Below are 18113 nucleotides of genomic sequence, written 5' to 3'. Positions count from 1 at the left end.
ATAAACAAAAAAACCTGTCCTTCAGAAATTTGTCATAGTGATTTCAAATACGAGTAATAGAAAAGTGCAACTGAAAATCTGTATAAAACAAATTTAAATCATTAGCCAGCGTTTATTAGCAACTAGTTTATTGCAATGCATAATATTTCAGTATCACTAATCTGGCATTAATCCAAATCTTGCTATCAAACTCATCTTCATTTCCTTCCACTTTAGCCATGGGAAACCCCTCAAGTCCCTTCACAGTCTCCCTCAAGGAAATGACCACATATTTAATCTTTATTAGGCAGAACATGGTGCAGGTATTCTAGAACATAGGGAACACTCCTTGTTTTCCATAAGCACCCAAACAAGCCTGAGCAGCCTCTTCAGACATTTACTCTGGGCATTTAGAAGCAAGCACATATTGATTGCATAGTTGATGTTTCTGCCCCAATATAGAGTCAGAGAAGAGGTGTCTCCACAGTCTTACATTTTGGTTAGGATGTAGTAATCTACTACTTTTTGGAGCCTCCAAAGCATGATTTCCTTCCTGTGTTGTTCCTGGAGCACGGCATTTATTTACATGCTATCCCTTACAAAGTGAGTATTGTAGATGCACAATCTAGCTCAACGTAAAGCCTGTGTACATCCTATGCCCAATAGCAGCTTACTCCGCAAGTAGAGACAATGAACTGGGACTAACAACAGTCACACACTATTCACCTCGGCTAAAGGGAAACAGGACTGGGCCAAAGTAAATTGTACGTTATCAAAATTCGTATTGGCAAGTTGCCAAAAACTGCATGTAATTGCTTAAATTGCAATTATACTATCAATAGACACCACATATGTTTGCAGTACATCTTATCATTGTTTAGTTTTGTTAAATAACATATTTAACTTTGGATTAATAAGATTAGACACTGCTAAATTTTTTCTGATCAGCTTTTTTAGGTGCTAAAATGAACTGACCATATTGTTTGTCCACACAACTATTTTGGTCTGAAGAATATAATTCAGAACACTTAAAGTAAGTTTTCAAAACTAGACCTCTAAATTACACATGCAAAAGGTGTGCCAAATAATCCTTGCTTTCCTCACAACAAAAGTACAACTGACTACCTACAAAGGTACTACCTATATTTTCTAGCACTGGATTGACATATGGGTTGGCAATTGTTCACGAGGAAAAATTATAGTTGTCCAAACAAAAAGAGTAATTGCATACGATTTTTTTAAAATGTGGCTCTTGATGTTTCTTTCATCATGTAATACATAATATAATATAGGGATAGATTCTACTATTTTTACTCACAATGAATAGTAACATATTCCGTAAGAAGTCCCACTGAAGTGAACAGAAATATTAGCTAAGAAAACTTATTGCTCAGTGTGAATAATGGCAGCAGAAACAGGTCATGAAATTTTCTCAGATTGTTTTTTCAAATTAAATTTAAGCAGGAAAAAAAAGTGCAGAAATGATGGAGGATTAGAAACCTTGAAATAAAATTTGAGCTAAGTGAGATAATGTTCAGAATGTTAATTTTAAGGCCTAACAGCTTTCACAGTGTCATAAATTCACAGGGCCTTTCTAAACTCCCAGAACTATTTAACTTGATATGATCTCTAATTAATTAAAGAATAAATAATTTTTCCAGAGTAAAAGAAGACCAAGATATAGAAACTTCCTGTTTACTTGAAGTGTAACTAAGTTTTCTTTATAGAGAAAGAGCTATTGTTATAGATAACATAAGAATGGCCTACTGGGTCAGACCACAGGTCCATCTAACCCAGTATCCTTTCCTTCAACAAGGGCCAATGCCAGGTACCTCAGAGGGAATGAACAGAACAGGTAAACATCAAGTGATCCTTTCCCTGTGCCCCATTCCCAGCCTCTGACAAACAAAGGCTAGGAACACCATTCCTACCATCCTGGCTAATAAGCATTGACTAATCTCAAACAAGGGGATTTGCTGGACCAGAGGAAATCCCTTCCCCAATGGCCCATGCTGCCCCCAGGGCTAGGGCTCCAGCCCTGCTACTGCCAGTTCAGTGGCTGCTAGGCCAGAGTGCCACAGCCAGAACCCCCAGCTGCTGCTGGGGCTGGAGCTCCGCAACTGCCTGGCTCCGTAGTGGGGGCTGGAGTTCCATGGCTTCCTCTGGGGCTGCAGAGCTCTGGTCCCATTCTGGCCCAAGTGGCAAGGGAGCTCCAGCCCCAGTGGCAGCTAGGGAGCTCTGCAGTTGCCTGTCTCTGCAGCCCGAGCTCCACAGACAGGGCTGGAGCCAGAGCTCCGACCTCTGGAGCAGAATGGGGTCAGAGCTCTCTGGCCATGTGTGGGCTGGAGCTCCCAGGCCAGGGGGTCAGAACTCATGCCACATCATCTGCTCCCCCCAATATAGGGCTCTCAGCTGAGCCACAGCTCCGCCTACCACGCTCCTGCTTCTCCGCCAGACCTCCCCATTGCTAGGCTCTGTGGTCAAGAACATCCGTGGTCCAGAGAGTCCTGGCGTAGGGAGGTAAAACCTGCACTTCCTTTTATTTGTTTTAAAACTGCTACCTATTAATTTTATTTAGGGACCCCCAAGTTCTTGTGCTATGGGAACAAGTAAATAACTTTTCCTTATTCACTTTCTCCGCACTAGCCATGATTTTATAGACCTCTATAATATCTCCCCCACACCCAGTCTCCTCTTATCTAAACTGAAAAGTCCTAATCTTTTTAATCTCGTTATATGGGAGCCATTCCAAACCCCCACTCATTTTTGTTGCCCTTATCTGAACTTTTTACAATGCCAAGGTATCTTTTTTGAAATCAGGTGACCACATCTGTACCCAGTATTCAAGTTGTGGGCATACCATGGATTTATATAGAGGCTATACATATTCTCTGTTTTATTCTCTATCCCTTTTAAAATTATTGCTAACATTCTATTTGCTTTATTGACTGCTGTTGCACTTTGAATGGATGTTTTCAGAGGACTATACCCAATGACTCAAAGATCTTGAGTGGTAATAGCTAATTTAGTCCCCAGCATTTTGTACATATAATAGATGGATATCCTATTGTGCTAAATTAGAACTCAAGCCAGAAGGAAATTTTTGTACATGCAATATTGTGTACGTATTTGAACATACAGGAGATGTATATGCAGCTCTTACTGGTTTCCAGGAGAGCCATATATGTGCTTCTAAAGGTAGAATATGGATTTTTGTCTCTATTTTTATGGAGTTGGGTGAAAACACATAAAATGAGAGCATTTATCCTTTATAAATGCTTGATTTGTTCAGCATATACCAGGCCAATACTTGTGACACTATTTCCTTCAAAAGCAGTCATCTATTTCACTGCCACAGTCTCAAATACGGATTTGCTGCATTACTAAAGTAATTTGGAAGGTTAAGGAGACTAACAGTGCCGGTAAAATAGGTATTTGCATAAGAATAACTTTGTATTTTGATAAAAGTAAAGTCCAGGAAATTATGAACCCAAAATTGTTTTAATGGTTTCAAATGTCTATTTTAAATGGACAGAAAAAGGATGCAAGGCTTGCTATAACTACTATGAAAGTTCCCTAATACAGGTAGAACCTCAAAAATCCAGGACTCTGTGGTCTGGCAACATCCAGCAGGATAACAAATATTGTTGGACCAGAGAGTCTCAGCTGGCAAGGTTCAGCAGCAGCCGAGCCCAGCCCCAGTGAGGCCAGTGCAGCAGATCCCTGGCCAGGCCTAGCAGGTGCTGGCACAGTGGGAAGCATCATCTCAGTTGGGACTGGCGCGGTGTAGGAGTATGCAGCCTGGACTTGTACCGTGGAGGTAAAGCACAGCCCCGGCAGGACTGGAGGCAGTGTGGACAGCCCCTATCTGGGGCTGGCATGGTGGGGGGGGGGGCATAGCTCCTGCCAGGAGTGCCCAGTGGAGTACTGGAAGGCAACAGCAGGCAGCAAGGAGTGCAGCCCCATCTGGCAGCAGACCCTAAAGCCAGGTAGGGAGCTTTGACCTCCCCTTGCCCGGCAAACTCCATTGTTTGGAATGACTCAGGTTCTAAGGATGCCGGACAAGGGGGGTATGACCTGTAGTAAAATTGTAAAAAGTGAGTGAGTTCATAAAGCATCAGAAAATAGCAATCAGTGTTGATGGGAAAAGGTGCAAAAGGGAGACTGAATGAGTCTAAACAAAAAGGCTACCAGTTTAACTCCAGGGTTGTATTAAGACTAGGTCCAGCAAACAAGAGAAGATTGATACCAGAAATCATTGAATCAAAATAATGAGGGGATAAACTAATCTACCCATTACTCCTTTATGAGATCTTTAAAAATGAGAAAGACTTTGGAATGAAAATATGAACGGAGAGATATGAATGGACTACCAATGCAACAATGGCTAACTACAACAAGGGAAGCAAGCTTCACCATCATGGCTGTGACTCCCTCCCCCCAATGTCTTCTGGGATCCCAGGATCTAAAGTAACACTTTAAGATCTTTTTTGTCTTAATCTTGGAAGATAAGATACGAAGTCTAGGACAACAAAATGGCCTCCCTCTGACCCAGAAGAGGAAGGGCTCTCTAAGACACCTTGGTGGGCAGATGCAACCTCACCCAGGCCCACCCACAGGAAGCGGGAAGGTGGTACCAGAGGTATAAGAGCTCAGAGCTCAGTTGGAGTCTGGTGGCTGAACAGGCCAGATGCTCAGCCCCAGCTATGCTACGCCCAGCGGCAGAATGGAGTTGGGTCACCAATACCCATGCTGGCCCCTGACAACTGGTCCAGGCCATTGAGACTTGCTGAGGCCCAGGCCCCGATGACTGGATCGGGTCCCTGCTGGAGTCTGAGCTGGAACCAATGAACACACTGCCAGCACCTCCATCCACAGCTGACCCCGAGGAGCGGCACCTGAGCCAGGTAGGCCCCCAGGGGGAACTGGGAAGCAGCCCACGGACAGCCGATTCCAGGGCAGCTGAAAAGAGGGAGGTCCAGTAGGAAGCATGTTGCGGCTTGGATTGCTGCTGACCCACAGACCTGGTCGGCATGTTATAGTCCGGATCCACACCGACCCAGTGGCTGCCACACTGCCACTGTCAGCGCCCTGGGCTGGGACGCAGTGGAGCGGGTGGGCCTGCGTCCCCCCCGTCACCTCTCGCCTCAGGTGGCAGGCAGAATTTCCCCTGTGGGGGCAAAACCCTATGCTTGTTGTCTCTCCACCAGCAAAGAGACCCAACCCCTGCCCGGCTGGGACCTGACCAGAGCTTTAAACTATTACTGAACCGCTCGTGGTAAACTTCTGTCTTTCCATCCCGCCCTGGTCCAGGGCTGGACCTAACAAATTGCTCTCCCAGGCCACAAAGTGGCTGGGCCTTGAGCTGTTAATCCACGCCTCTGCCTGAACTGAAGTCTGAGCCTTATAAACTGCTTATTTGGTGCCTGCCCTGATTGGGGGTGTGGCCATTATTAACTGTTGCTTGGCCTACAGCTAGGCCTGAGATGTGCTGGGCAAATTATTTATAGACTGGGACACTATAAGTGCCCTTTAACGGGGCAATAGAGAGCATCAGCGTGGCCTCCCACTGACGTGGACCCTTAACAGATGTGCTGAACAGATGGGCCAGAAGAGGGACCCAGATGACACTGCCATTTCCAGTGGCTTCAGCTGACTCCCAGTCATTAACTGGGATGAGACACACATCTCTCTCTCTCTCTCTCTCTCTCTCTCTCTCTCTCACACACACACTCTCACACACTCTCACACACACACACACACACGTTTGCTTTTTATTTCTTGTTTTTTCTATCATGCTACTTTTGCCTTCTAACAAAGAGCTCACTTAGCTAGCCACGACTATATTTTGCAAGACTGCTACTATAAGAGTGCATCCAGAGAGGCAGATAAAAACAATTCCCAATGTTTGCATAAATTTGCCTGGTCTTAGAGTAGCTAAGAAGAGAGTATACTGTGCCTGTGCTCTTCCAGCAGGAAGATTACATGTGAAAGTAAACACGAGAACAATCTGCATATTTTTAAGTCACTGGTTTTGTTTTCTCTCTCTCTCTGTCATGTTTGGTCCTCTAGGAAATGGGTTTGGACTTTATTGGTAACAGCAACAACCCCTCCAGCCCAGCTCAACTAACTGGTTTGGTTTTCCCCAACAGGACAGTTACCACCACCTCAGAGACTATCATACAAAGAACACTTCCAAAAATTCTCTCCAGGTAACAGGAAGGAAAACAAGGGATGTTTTAAAATGAAAGCCATGCTTATTGCTTTATATTTCAAATGCGTAAACTGTTTTTTCCCCCCATCTTTTCTGTATCTTTAATAAAAGTTTTAAAAGATTCTGTAAGGGTGTATTTGCTAGTACAGTAGGCTGAGGACTCTAAGTAATCAGTAGAGTGATGTTTCTGTATATCAAAGCCCAAACTTTGTTTAATGCTGGACAGTGACAGAGTAAAGTTTATACCTTTGACTTGTTAGGTCTATCGATTCCATCTAAATTAATAAAATAGGCTATGAGTCTGCCTTTAACTTACTTTGCACTAGGATACTGCAAGCAAATTATATCCCCCCAATCCTTCAAACACTTGAGTGCGCAAGACGTTTTACCCGTCATTGGACAACTCAACACAAAGTTATGAGCACGCGTATGTGTTTACTGGATCTGAGCCGTAGAATGTAACTTCTACTCTACTTCTTAATGTCACAACCACCTCAAGAAATTACATTACAAGTGACAAGATGGTAGGTTAGCAACTAATGGTTTATTGCACAGGGTAATTTCAGCCAAGTCAGCATTACATTTAAAACCATACCCTTGGCATACATGCAGCTGTAAAACAAACATAGTGAAAAGATCCATGACACACATTACCACATCTAAAAACAAATACATATTTTTAAAAGGACAGAAACAGATTTTTGAGAAGTCAGATCCAAAAAGTTCTAACCTACTGATATTTGATCTTTGTTTTACTCTTACAAATGGAAAAAGGCCACTCAAGCCAAATGAAATAGGAATTCATTTCATTTCCTGTAGATGTCTTGTAAGTTTACATGAGCACCCTTCTAACACTGGCATTCAGAAGGTAAAGCATGCCTATGCAAGGCAAACGAAGTATTAAACAAGGATACAAACTTGCTCCTTTGAAATTAAAATAAGTTTTGCCTTTGACTTCAGCAGAAGCAGCATTTGTGTGTGATTCTAATTTTTAATGTCCATCCGCACACCTATGGCTTATTATCTCTTATCTAAGAATCTAATCCTGCTCCCAGCCACAGATGCACAGAACTGGAAATATAACTGTATAACACTCAAATCATATTTCTACTGAACTAGACTGTAAGAGAGACTATGCAGAATCTCCAGTTTTTCAGATGGTGCTCTGCAATGGCACTCTAAATAGGACTACACAGCGGGACACTGTTAAAAGACTTAGAATTTGTGGCAGAAAAGCCATTGTATCTGTATAGAGTGGAGATCCTTTGGAAAAAATTCCCATTAGAGGATGGTGATCCAGAGAGCTTCAGATAGCAGCCCCACCACCCCCTGCTTATAAACTACAGTAGTGGCCAAAGTCTGCCTTGAGAATACCCCAAGAGTCTACAGAAGAGTGCACTTACCAATGCAGCGGGAGCCATCTGTAGATGTGACATAGCCACGTGGACAAATGCAGAAATAACTTCCCACTGTATTAGAACATTCGCCACCTTCACAGATTCCTGGAATAATGCTGCACTCATCGATATCTATTCATAGAAAGAAGAAGCAACTAGTTAACAAAATACTTGCATAAAATACTTTTCAAAGAAGAGATTTTTAAATGAAGGGCATTACATTCAATTAGCATACAGCTCAAATTCAACAATGTATTGCAGAGGTTCAGAAATTGTGGTGGATAGAGCATTTGTGGTTTGCACAGCACTTGCTGGTGGTCTGTTTAAAGCTGGCTGATCACACAGTGCTGACTTTCCTTTAATGTTCCAGTTCGGTATCATCCTAAATCCTAAAGTATGTTAATGCAGTCTGCATGCTGTTCTAACTTACATCAGCCAGCTGTGGTCGCTTTGAGACCATAAAACAATCGAGCATAGCAGAGATGCAACACCATTCAGCTGTACCCCAAACATTCCTACCGCTCTGGGACTTAATGTGGGCAAGCAGAATAGGGCTCTGGACCTTCTAAGTGCTCCTTCGTGCTGTGAAAATTCTCAGCTAGCCAGAGCCAACTGCTTTTGTGATGTTTTAAGAGCCTCAAGTATTTTGAAGAAATTATACTGTAGTCTTTAGAAGTATGGACTCAAGTTTTGTGCATCCTTTCATAAAACTAATCTTTATGCAATCAGTCCAACTGACAGCAGAAGTCTCATCTCAACACTTAGTTTTGCATGTAAACCCACGTGATCTGAGATACCACCAAGTCAATGGAACAAGTTCTGACCAGAGCAAAAACCTGTAGAGCAGTGTTTCTCAAACTGTGGGTTGCGACCCACGGAGGGGTCGCAGCTGGATTGGGTTTTTCACTTGTGACCCCTCTCCCCGGGGCCATGAAGAGCGGCAGGTTAGCAGAAGGCAGCCACTGGCAAGCTGCGCAGCGTGGCTGAGACCGTGGGACTCCAGGAGCAAGGCTCAGCTGCAGGAGGCGGCAAGGCGGTGGGAGAGTGAGGCTGGTGCCGGCTGGGGCACAGTTGTCGGGTGATCAAACGCTTCCCCAGCTGGGAGAGGGCAGGGTCCCTCAGGCAGTGGGCTGGGGGATTGGGTCAGGGCAGAGAACCTGGAGGTAAATAAGGGTATGTGGGGGTCAGAGAAGGAGGCAGAGGAGACATTGGAGAAGGGAAGAGCAACCAACCAAAGGGACGCAGAGCAGAAAAGAGGCACAGAAAAGAAAGACGGGGAAGGAGCCTGCAGGGGGGAAGGGTGTTGAGGACCGCAAATGCCAGGAAGGAACCCCAGGAGGGCAAGGAGTCTGATGAGAAGTAGGGAGAAAGTGTGAAGGTGTGAGGGGTCCACACAAATTCAGTTAGCATTTTAGGAAGTCATGGTATCACAAAGTTTGAGAACCCCTACTGTAGAGTGATGTGGCGCTGGGTATCAGAAATGAGAGCATGTGCAGCTAGGGACTAGTTCCCAATACAGTCCCTTCAGGACTTGGGATTTTCACTCATCCTAGAGAAAGACATGGCACATCTCAGATATCACCCATATTGCCTCTGAACTGGCTCTGATCCAACACACTCACTCATGTTTTCAATGTTACTCACATTGGTGCCCACACAGAGAGGGGGAGGAGACAATCTGACTCAATACTATGGGATCAGATAAGTAAAGGTAGACCATAATGCATAGGTAATAAGGGGACAGTTTCAGATACCAGGCATTTCCTAAGTTTTGAGTGTTTCTCTTTGCAACCTTAACATAACAGTTTTTTCAATAGCTATGATAGTGGTAGTGGTTTTGTTTTTTGTTGTTTTGTAATTCTAGTTCCATGCTATTTTTTTTATGGTGAGCTGTTTATTAGAGCTCTGAGTAACTCTCTTAGTATAACATGCAGCCAAATTAAAGTTGCCATGTTTCAGGTTTTGTAATAAACTTGAAACCTGGCTCACGTGAAACCTGGGATGAATTCGGAGCAAGCTTGGGCCAAGTTTCCAACAAACTTGGGCTGAGTTATATTTTCCAGTTGAAAGCATATGAAACTTTGTGGGTTTTGCACCACCCGAAGCCTGGAAAACGCTGGTGTTTTTGGCTCAGGCAGCATTTAAGTTCTTGGTCGCAAAAGTGACATGAAGAGAGTTTTACCCCATAAAACAAACCAAAAAAAAAAAAAAAAAAAAGCCAAGCTTTCAAGATTTTGGGCCCTGATCATTTCTCTCTCAAAGCATAACAGAAGACGCTAAGAAGGATACTTCTACGTTGCAGAAGTCCCCAATACAGTCCCTTCAGGACTTGGGATTTTCACTCATCCTAGAGAAAGTCATGGGACTCAGCCCCAAACATGGCACATCTCAGAGATAACCCATGTTGCCTCTGCACTGGCTCTGACCGAAGGAGTACCTCTGGTTCCTTAGTCAAAGCTGACCCAGGATATGGAGGAAGGCTGGGGGAAGGGGGGTGGGAGATTAACATGAAAAAAAGAATATAGTCCTGGGCTGTGCATTCTCCTCTAGGAAAACTCATTTAGGGGCCCAATGAGTGAACAATCTGCATTTCATCTCCCCCCACTCTATCCAATTCTCAATCTCACCACTGTACAGACACAGGATCAATGAAGACTGTTTGTGGGATGAAGGGAGGGTGGGAATAAAGTCACAAGGATGACAGGACACTAGACAAAGATGCAAAAGGAATCTTCTATGCATGAATATGGATCTAGAGCAATGTTTCTCAACCATGGGTATGCCTACCCCTGGGGTATGCAGAAGTCTTGCAAGAGATACCTCAACTCAACTAGATAATTGCCTCATTCTATAATAGCCTACATAAAAAGCACCAGTGAAGTTAGTAGTAACTAAAATTTAATACAATGATTCGTTTATACTGCTCTATATGCCATACATTGAAATTAAGTACAATATTTATATTCCAGTCAATTTGTAATATAATTGTATGGTAAAACTGAGAACATAAGCAATTTTTCAGTGAGAGTGCACAGTGACATCTTTGTATTTTTTATGTCTGATTTTGTAAGCAAGTGATTTTTAAGTGAGATGAAACTTGGGGTTACATAATTCAGATTCCTGAAAGAGGTACACTAGTCTGGAAAGACTGAGCGCCACTGATCCAGAGGGTATAATATCACATCTGGAAAGGAAAATGCATAGCTCTACTGAACTTATGAAAACTGCACTACATTTGTACAGCAAGGGAACCAATTAAACACTGTAAAACTTTCAGGGGATTTTTAAGTAACTTTTTTCTGCAAGGCACATCTCCTTACAACTATATATGCTCCGCCACCAAAGTATCCAGATACTTTATAACTTTCAGCATTGTGACCTTTATAGCATGTTTACGCTATGAATATTAATTAAAGGAAGTGAAAAAATATAATCTTTTCAACGGTTACTTCAAATATTGCCTTAAAGGACTCACCACAGAATGTAGAATAATAAATCTGCTGAATACATTTTCCCGCCTTCCTTACTTGTGGCAATTATTTTCTACAGTCAAAAAATCAGATTTTAACGAACATCCATTACTTCACAAGTGAGAAAACCTATTATAAATATAAGTACAGTAAACGTCCAATAATCTGGCACCTTTGGGACCCAGGAGGTGCCTGATTATTGGATATGCTGGAATACCAGAAGGGTCGGGGGGGAGGTCAGCAGGGAACTGTGCAGCGTGGACAGCACTCCAGCTGCTCTACCCCCGGCTTCCTCAAGCCCGCCGCTGGTCAGTTCCAGCAGTGGCGGACTTGAGGAAGCTGGGGCCAGAGCAGCTGGGGTGCTGCCAGGTTGGTCCTGCAGCGTCGCTCAGGTGAGGGGCGGTGCTGCAGGACCAACCCAGCAGCACCCCAGCTGCTCTGCCCCGGGCTTCCCCAAGTCTGCCGCTACTGAAACTGACCAGCGGCGGACTTGGGGAAGCTGGGGGCCGAGGAGCTCCAGTTGTCCAGCTGGCCAGAGCACTTCCGGGTTCCAGTTGGTGCCAGACTATCGGGAGTGCCGGACCACTGGATGCCGAACAACCAGAGTTTTACTGCACTTTGCAACTGAGAAACAAACATACCCTTGTGCTTTACAGATTTTCTGTATGGAACTTCGTAGGACAGAGAGGGGAACAATCTTTCTACTCCCAAGGCTCAGCTGCTTCCTCTCACCCCATCTCCATGCAGAAAATGGGGAGGGAGGAGTTGACACAATTGGACCAAATATTTTTAATACTTTTTTGCTTATGCTTTCTATGCTAGTAGCAGTTAACTGGAATTTTTGTTGCAAATCACGTCATTTCTGAGGCTTTTATTATACCAATAAGGAAACAAACAGTACAGAGCTATCTTGTAACTTCTTCCGGGCAGAGATTGCATCATCTTTTGTCTTTGGATAGGACCCAACATACTGAGGGACTATAGAGCAAAAACAGCTACATACATTTTTATTAACGACTAAATAAATAAATAAATAAAATAATGAATTCTAATCCATTTAGTGTATAGTTCAAAATATTTGCCAAAAAGTTTTTGGAACTTTTGGAAGATTCTTCAATCTTTGAAAGAACACTAAGAACAAAGAAGATTATTAAACATGTTTTCCCTTCTTGTTTTTAAATTGGATTTTATATACAAATACTTTAATATTGCCTTTTATTTTAACACATTTCCTACAGAGGAAAGTTTCAACTGGCATCTTATAATACACATGGTATCCACACTTTGTAGGGATTTAGACCTTTTATAAAAAAAAACATTTTGCCAGATCAAAACGTTCTAAGAAAATAAAAGTTCCACTTGTGACATCATAGCTAACCACCACAGAGATTTCAGAATCCCAAATGGTGGTATAAATTTAAACTAAGTAATTCTCTAAGGAGAGCTACAAAATCTTGCATGAATTTACGATGTTATAACCAAATATATGATGTGGCAAATGGGTTACCATCCTATTTAATCCAATGAAATGAAACCATGTGTTTAAATCATAGCAGAACTGAAACCTCTTGCATGCCTTGCCTTCCAATCTTCCATACAGTGCATTTCCATCACTACTGATAACTGATTAAAAAACAAGCGTGATCATTCTCTTTCGAGAAACCAAAAATAAGGCATCATGCTACAAATATGGATAGAAAGGAAAACTGGCAAGGACAAATCATCGAAAAGGGTCTTTTTCATGTTTTCTGAATAGACTTCTTCTTGTGATGGCAGTTTCAGCAGAGAGGTCACAAATTGCATGCACAAGGAAGCTCTCTACTTTCTCAAGTCTTTACATACTCCCTCCACATAAGGGTTCCAGCACAATGGCAGTATGCTGTGAGGAAAATTACACAGTCCATATTTGTTTCTGTGCTGGTTCTACAAATAGATATAAGACTTCCCTATCCAGCACTGTCTAGCATCATTCACAGATACCGTTAACTGTGCAGCCATCTTGGACAGGAAGCTTTTATCTTTTGCTGATTAGGAATGAAAGATCTATGACACAGAGAAATTGAATGAAATATCTTGAATTATATGTATAATGTTGCTATCTAAAAATAACAGCTGTCCACTGAAACCTAAGAGTTTCTTATTCATTTTAACTTTATTTTGCATAGGCAGGTTGCTGCTAATTTAATAGGCCGCACTAGCTACTTACAAAATTGGTGTGTGTGTGTGTGTGTGTGTGTGTGTGTGTGTGTGTGTGTGTGTGTGTGTGTGTGTGTGCGTGCGCGCACAATTAAATACTGTATAGGCTGTAAAAGGCTATGCAATTTTGTACCCTTTATTGTAATTCTAACTACAGCTTGAGACTCAGTTTCCGTCTAGGTAATGAGGAAGTTGCCCTGGAGAATAGAAGAGGATTGGCCAGAGATTTCTGCTTTATCGCCTCCCTGCTCAGAGACCACGCAGGATGCTCTGCTTTGCCAGTCTGCAAAGAGTGAGTAAAGACTGGGGAAGCCAGGGCAAGAGCTGGAGGCAAAGAGTTGCACATCATTCTGCTCACTTGGTCTCACGCAGATTCCCTATAAAAGTTTTCACTCTAGGGCTGTATTATCTTTTCAGTGGTGGGTATGCTGTAGAATGCCAAGGAGCTGAGGAGGACTTCTATGTGGCCTCTTGCAATTCCCTGAAGAATTCTACTATGTTTTGGAGAATGTGTCCTGCAACCTTTTCCACAGGGTAGGGACAACCCTACCCTCCTGATCAAACAATATACCAGGAGTTCTTGCAGAAAATTCCCAGGTTGATTTCCTTCACTAGAGACCCATAACACATTTTTACCTTCAGTAAATGTAAATGTTTTTTCTAGCGACTAGTTTCTGAGCTAAACTCTTTCCCCCTCTATTCTTGTGCACTGACATACCCATAACTAGATCTCAGTTAGCACTGACTGGAAATTTTGAGATTTTATATCAGAAAGACAAGTAAACTGGTTGGCTGGAGGAGCTGCACAAATCACGATAAAACAAGCATAAATTAAGTCCCTTCGGGGATACGCACCTTTATTTGTAAAAGAGGGCATTGCCATAAATACGAAACAGACCTAAGGTATGAGTTCCTGCCCATCTGATGTTGCACCTAAGATGATAAAACTGAGCAAACTCCATTAAGAGCTGTGCAAAATTCATGGAGCAAACATCCCAGCTGCAGGTATTAATAGGATAACTCTCTGCCAAAGCAAACAGCCTGGCCACTTGTCATCCAGAATTCATGACTTTTTTTTTTACTGTAAAGCTTACAGTAGGCAGGATATGATGAATATCTTGGCAAATACACCAGAAAAGTGTATCAGAAATGTCTGAACACTGAAAAAAGCTGCTGTGGAAATGTTTTAGCTATATTCTAACCTTGTCTAATGTAGTGTCAAGTTTGAATTTAACACACACAGTGTAATGAACTGGTATGTTATACAAGGAAGGAAAAATAGAAGTAGAACTTTATTCTTTAAAAGACTGTTTAGATTTTGGTATCAGATTTCATCAAGAGTTAGACTATGGCATTTAAGCCTGGCCTTGCAGTGTGGGTGGTGTAGAGCCATACCACACAAGAGCAGGGGGAAGAGCACCAGTGGCATTCTGCCTCTTACAGGATCCTAGTGTATTGGGAGAGTACAAAATGATACACTCCTTCAAGGGTGTAATTAGGGCACAACATTTTCTTAAGTGCAAATAGGGTCATTTTGCCCACCACTGATGTTGAACACCAGGCAAGCATTGGGGAGAATTTCCACATTCGGCCCCTTCCTTCTTGGTGAGCACCCATAGAAAGGGTATACAGAATTTATCTGTGAAAGAGTGCAAGTTTCAAAATAAACACAGTTTTAGCCCCAATAAGATTATACCAAAGATATATGGAAGGTTTTTATCTAGTTACAGTAACAGACTGGCACTCGGGATATCCTAGCTCTGCCACAGACTTTCCATGTCCCTATGGGCAAGTCACTTATTGTTTCTCTGCCTGTTTCTCTTCCTGTAAAACAAGGATGATGATGATAATTCTTCTATACATGTCTGTTGTGAGAATAAATTTGTAAATGTTTATGGGCTACTCAGATACTATGAAAAAAACTATAAAATAAATAAGAACTATTAGAATCATGTGCTACATAAATGTTATGGACAAAATCCCCCTAAAGAGTATGTATGTATAAAATGTAGGTACAGACAGATAGCTGAATATAAAAACTAGTAGTTATCTGTTGTGTATGCCCTGTAACCCTGACTCAAGGAAAACTCCCATTTACTTTAATAAGAGTTCTACTTCAATAAGAACTGCTAGCTTTGGCCTTCCAAAACACTATATAAATACAATGTAGATCTTTTACTGATCTTTCAGAAAAGAAATATAGGAAAGTAGTGCAAAGTAATAAATAGGCTAGCAAAGCAATAAATGGATTTAGTGCTCAACACAGCTGATGGAAATATAGATTAAGATAGAAAAGGCATGATATGAATACTCCTATTTATTCCAATTATTGATGCAAGATAAAATTTTAAAAAGAAAAAGTGCACACGAATGCATAAAGTTCAAAGAATATAGCAGATAATCTGAAATCTCACACTCTTAGGTGTAAGAGAGGGTTACTCACCTTGTGCAGTAATGGACGTTCTTCAAGACAGTTGTCCCTGTGGGTGTTCTACCTTAAAGGTGTTCGGGTGCCGCTGTGCGCCTAGTTGGAGATTTTTGGTAGCAGTGCCCTCTGGTGGGCTGCACGTGTGAAGCAGATGGCATGCGCAGTGTCACCCCTAAGCACGTGCAGCAACTGTCCCCTAAGTTCCTTCTCCGCCCCGGAAGGTGAAATCAGTAAGTCCAAAGCAAAGGGGAGTCCAAAGCAAGTCCAAAGCACAAGGTAATTACTACTTCTTCGAGGAGTGTCCCTGTGGGTGCTCCACCTTAGGTGACTAAGAAGCAGTACCCATGATGGAGGCCGGAAGTTTGCTTACAGATTACTATGCACAGCATCTAGGAAAGTGTGTCCAAAGTGATTACCCCAGGAGGGATGACTGTCCAGAGCAGGAGTGGGCAATAATTTTGAGGGGAGGGGGGCACGCACTTCACAAATTTCAGAAGTGGCCACAGGCAGAAGGGGCAGGGCTGAGAACTACCATGCTGGGTATTGAGACCTTATTTTCTGAACCAGCTGCAGCTAGTAAGAACAGTTTAATTTAAATTATGAAAGAGATTAAGCATTTGAACTCTCTCATGTTTATTTAAAATGAATGTTGATAAACTAAGTAAAATATTATGTCCAACACAAAAGGTTTCAATGTTTTCTTTATTTATGAGAGAGGTGGGGAATCCTTTTTGGGTCTGCGATCTCTGACCCACAAAAAAAAAAAAAAAAAAAAAAATCAGTTGGGGACCACACAAGTGAGAAGCAAAAAAACTCCTCCAAAACCCCTCAATGCTCATTGATGTGGCCTCAACTGAGACATCTCACTCCTCTAGTGCCACAACCTCACAGGGTGAGGGGAAGGGAAGGGAGAAATTGAAGTTCAGGGCTTCCCATAGATCAGATTCACTTTGCCAACTGTACCAGCTGAATAGCAGGCAGTGGTTGTTTCTGTTTCCTCGGTATCAGAGACGGCATGGCTAATGATCGTGCGGCATGCGACTTAGGCTTTTTTGGTGCCATAGGAACATATTTGTAAGGTGTTTTTGACATGGCCTTCTTGAGTGCCAAGGAAGAGGCAGGCGGTGCCGGTGGTGTCAACTTTGACTTAGGCTTGTCCAGTGCTCTGTCAGCTGCCCTTGTGAGGTCCTTACACGTTCGGGAAATGTGAGATGTTGACGGTCCTGGTGCCTTTCTGTCTGGTGCACTAGACTGGGTCGATGCAGGGGAAATTTTAGGTGTTTGTCCCCATTTTTCTGAGGGGCAGTTACCCTTGCTTGCAGAATGAGACCTCTTACTGGACAGATCTATGGAAGAGTCTCAGACAATAAAGGCAGATGGGACCTCTTTCTCGGACCTGGCCACTGGGGAGGGCTGCTGAAGTGGTGTGGAATGCTCCAGGTTTGAGGCTGACCTTGCTGTACTCCAGGGAGATCAACCTCAGTTGTAGTTTCCTGGCTTTCCACACCCAGGTAGTCAACTGCTTGGAATACAGGCACTGAGCTGTGGCATGTGCCTTGCCCAAGCACCAGATGCACTGTGAGTGCCCATCCAAAACAGGAATGGAGAGCCTGCAGAACAGGCAGCATTTGAAACCTGGGGAACCAGGCATCCCAGGGAGGAAGGATTGCTAAGGCAAAATATAGCCTTAACAAGTGAAAAGAGAAGCAAAACACTTTTTTTAAAAAAAACAAACACTAGCTGTTTTTAACTATTAACTATGAGTAACAGGTATCTATGCTACACTACACTACCGGAATACTAGGAAAAACACAATTTTTGTTGGAGAGCACAGTGGTTTCGACCAATGCCGGTGGTGGCAGTGAAGGAGGGGATTGTTGCTGCACGTAGCCCATTGGAGGGCACTGCTACCAAAAATCTCCAACTAAATGTGCAGCGGCGCCCAAACACCTAAGGTGGAGCACCCACAGAGACATTCCTCAAAGAAGAACTTACTATTTTTAAAAAGGTCTGGATAGTTAATTTTACATTCCCACCACTCCCATTGAAAACTGGAGTTTTGCCTGGGTAAGAACTGTAGGTTTGGCCCTTTTAAGTTGGCAAATAATGTTTGATCTGGCCTTCTGTACTGAGGGAGGGGAAGGGAGTTGGTGGAATACTCAGCAGTGAGATCAGTTTTGTATAATACTTTAAATAAAAAGTCACATTAAAATAATGGACCCTCTATTAACTGAATCCTCCTTCTATACACAATTTTTCTTCACAGACATTTCCTCACATAGGGCCAGTTCCAGATGTCCTTCCCTATGGCCCAAACCTCCAAATACTTACATGACCAGTTCCACTAACTTCAGGTGGAATCTTCTATGTAAGAGTGGGCATTCTGTTTTTACTCAGTCAGATGCTCACTGAAGCAATTTACAGGCAGT

At 42.8% G+C, this 18113-nt stretch overlaps 1 protein-coding gene across 1 annotated transcript in view; it reads right to left on the bottom strand.

The window, feature by feature from the left end:
• The window catches only part of FBN2 (fibrillin 2), a 279412-nt gene that overhangs the window by 166491 nt on the left and 94808 nt on the right, over positions 1-18113 (bottom strand). The window contains exon 8 of the mRNA XM_006131867.3: positions 7597-7722. Within this exon, the coding sequence (XP_006131929.3) occupies positions 7597-7722 (126 nt within the window). The remainder of the gene's footprint in view (positions 1-7596; positions 7723-18113) is intronic.

The sequence above is a fragment of the Pelodiscus sinensis genome, chromosome 6 (genome assembly GCF_052426305.1).
Source record: "Pelodiscus sinensis isolate ZL-2025 chromosome 6, ASM5242630v1, whole genome shotgun sequence".
Taxonomy (NCBI): Eukaryota; Metazoa; Chordata; order Testudines; family Trionychidae; genus Pelodiscus; species Pelodiscus sinensis.
Note: the sequence above shows the minus strand (reverse complement) of the source record. Positions and strands in the feature narration are given on the sequence as shown.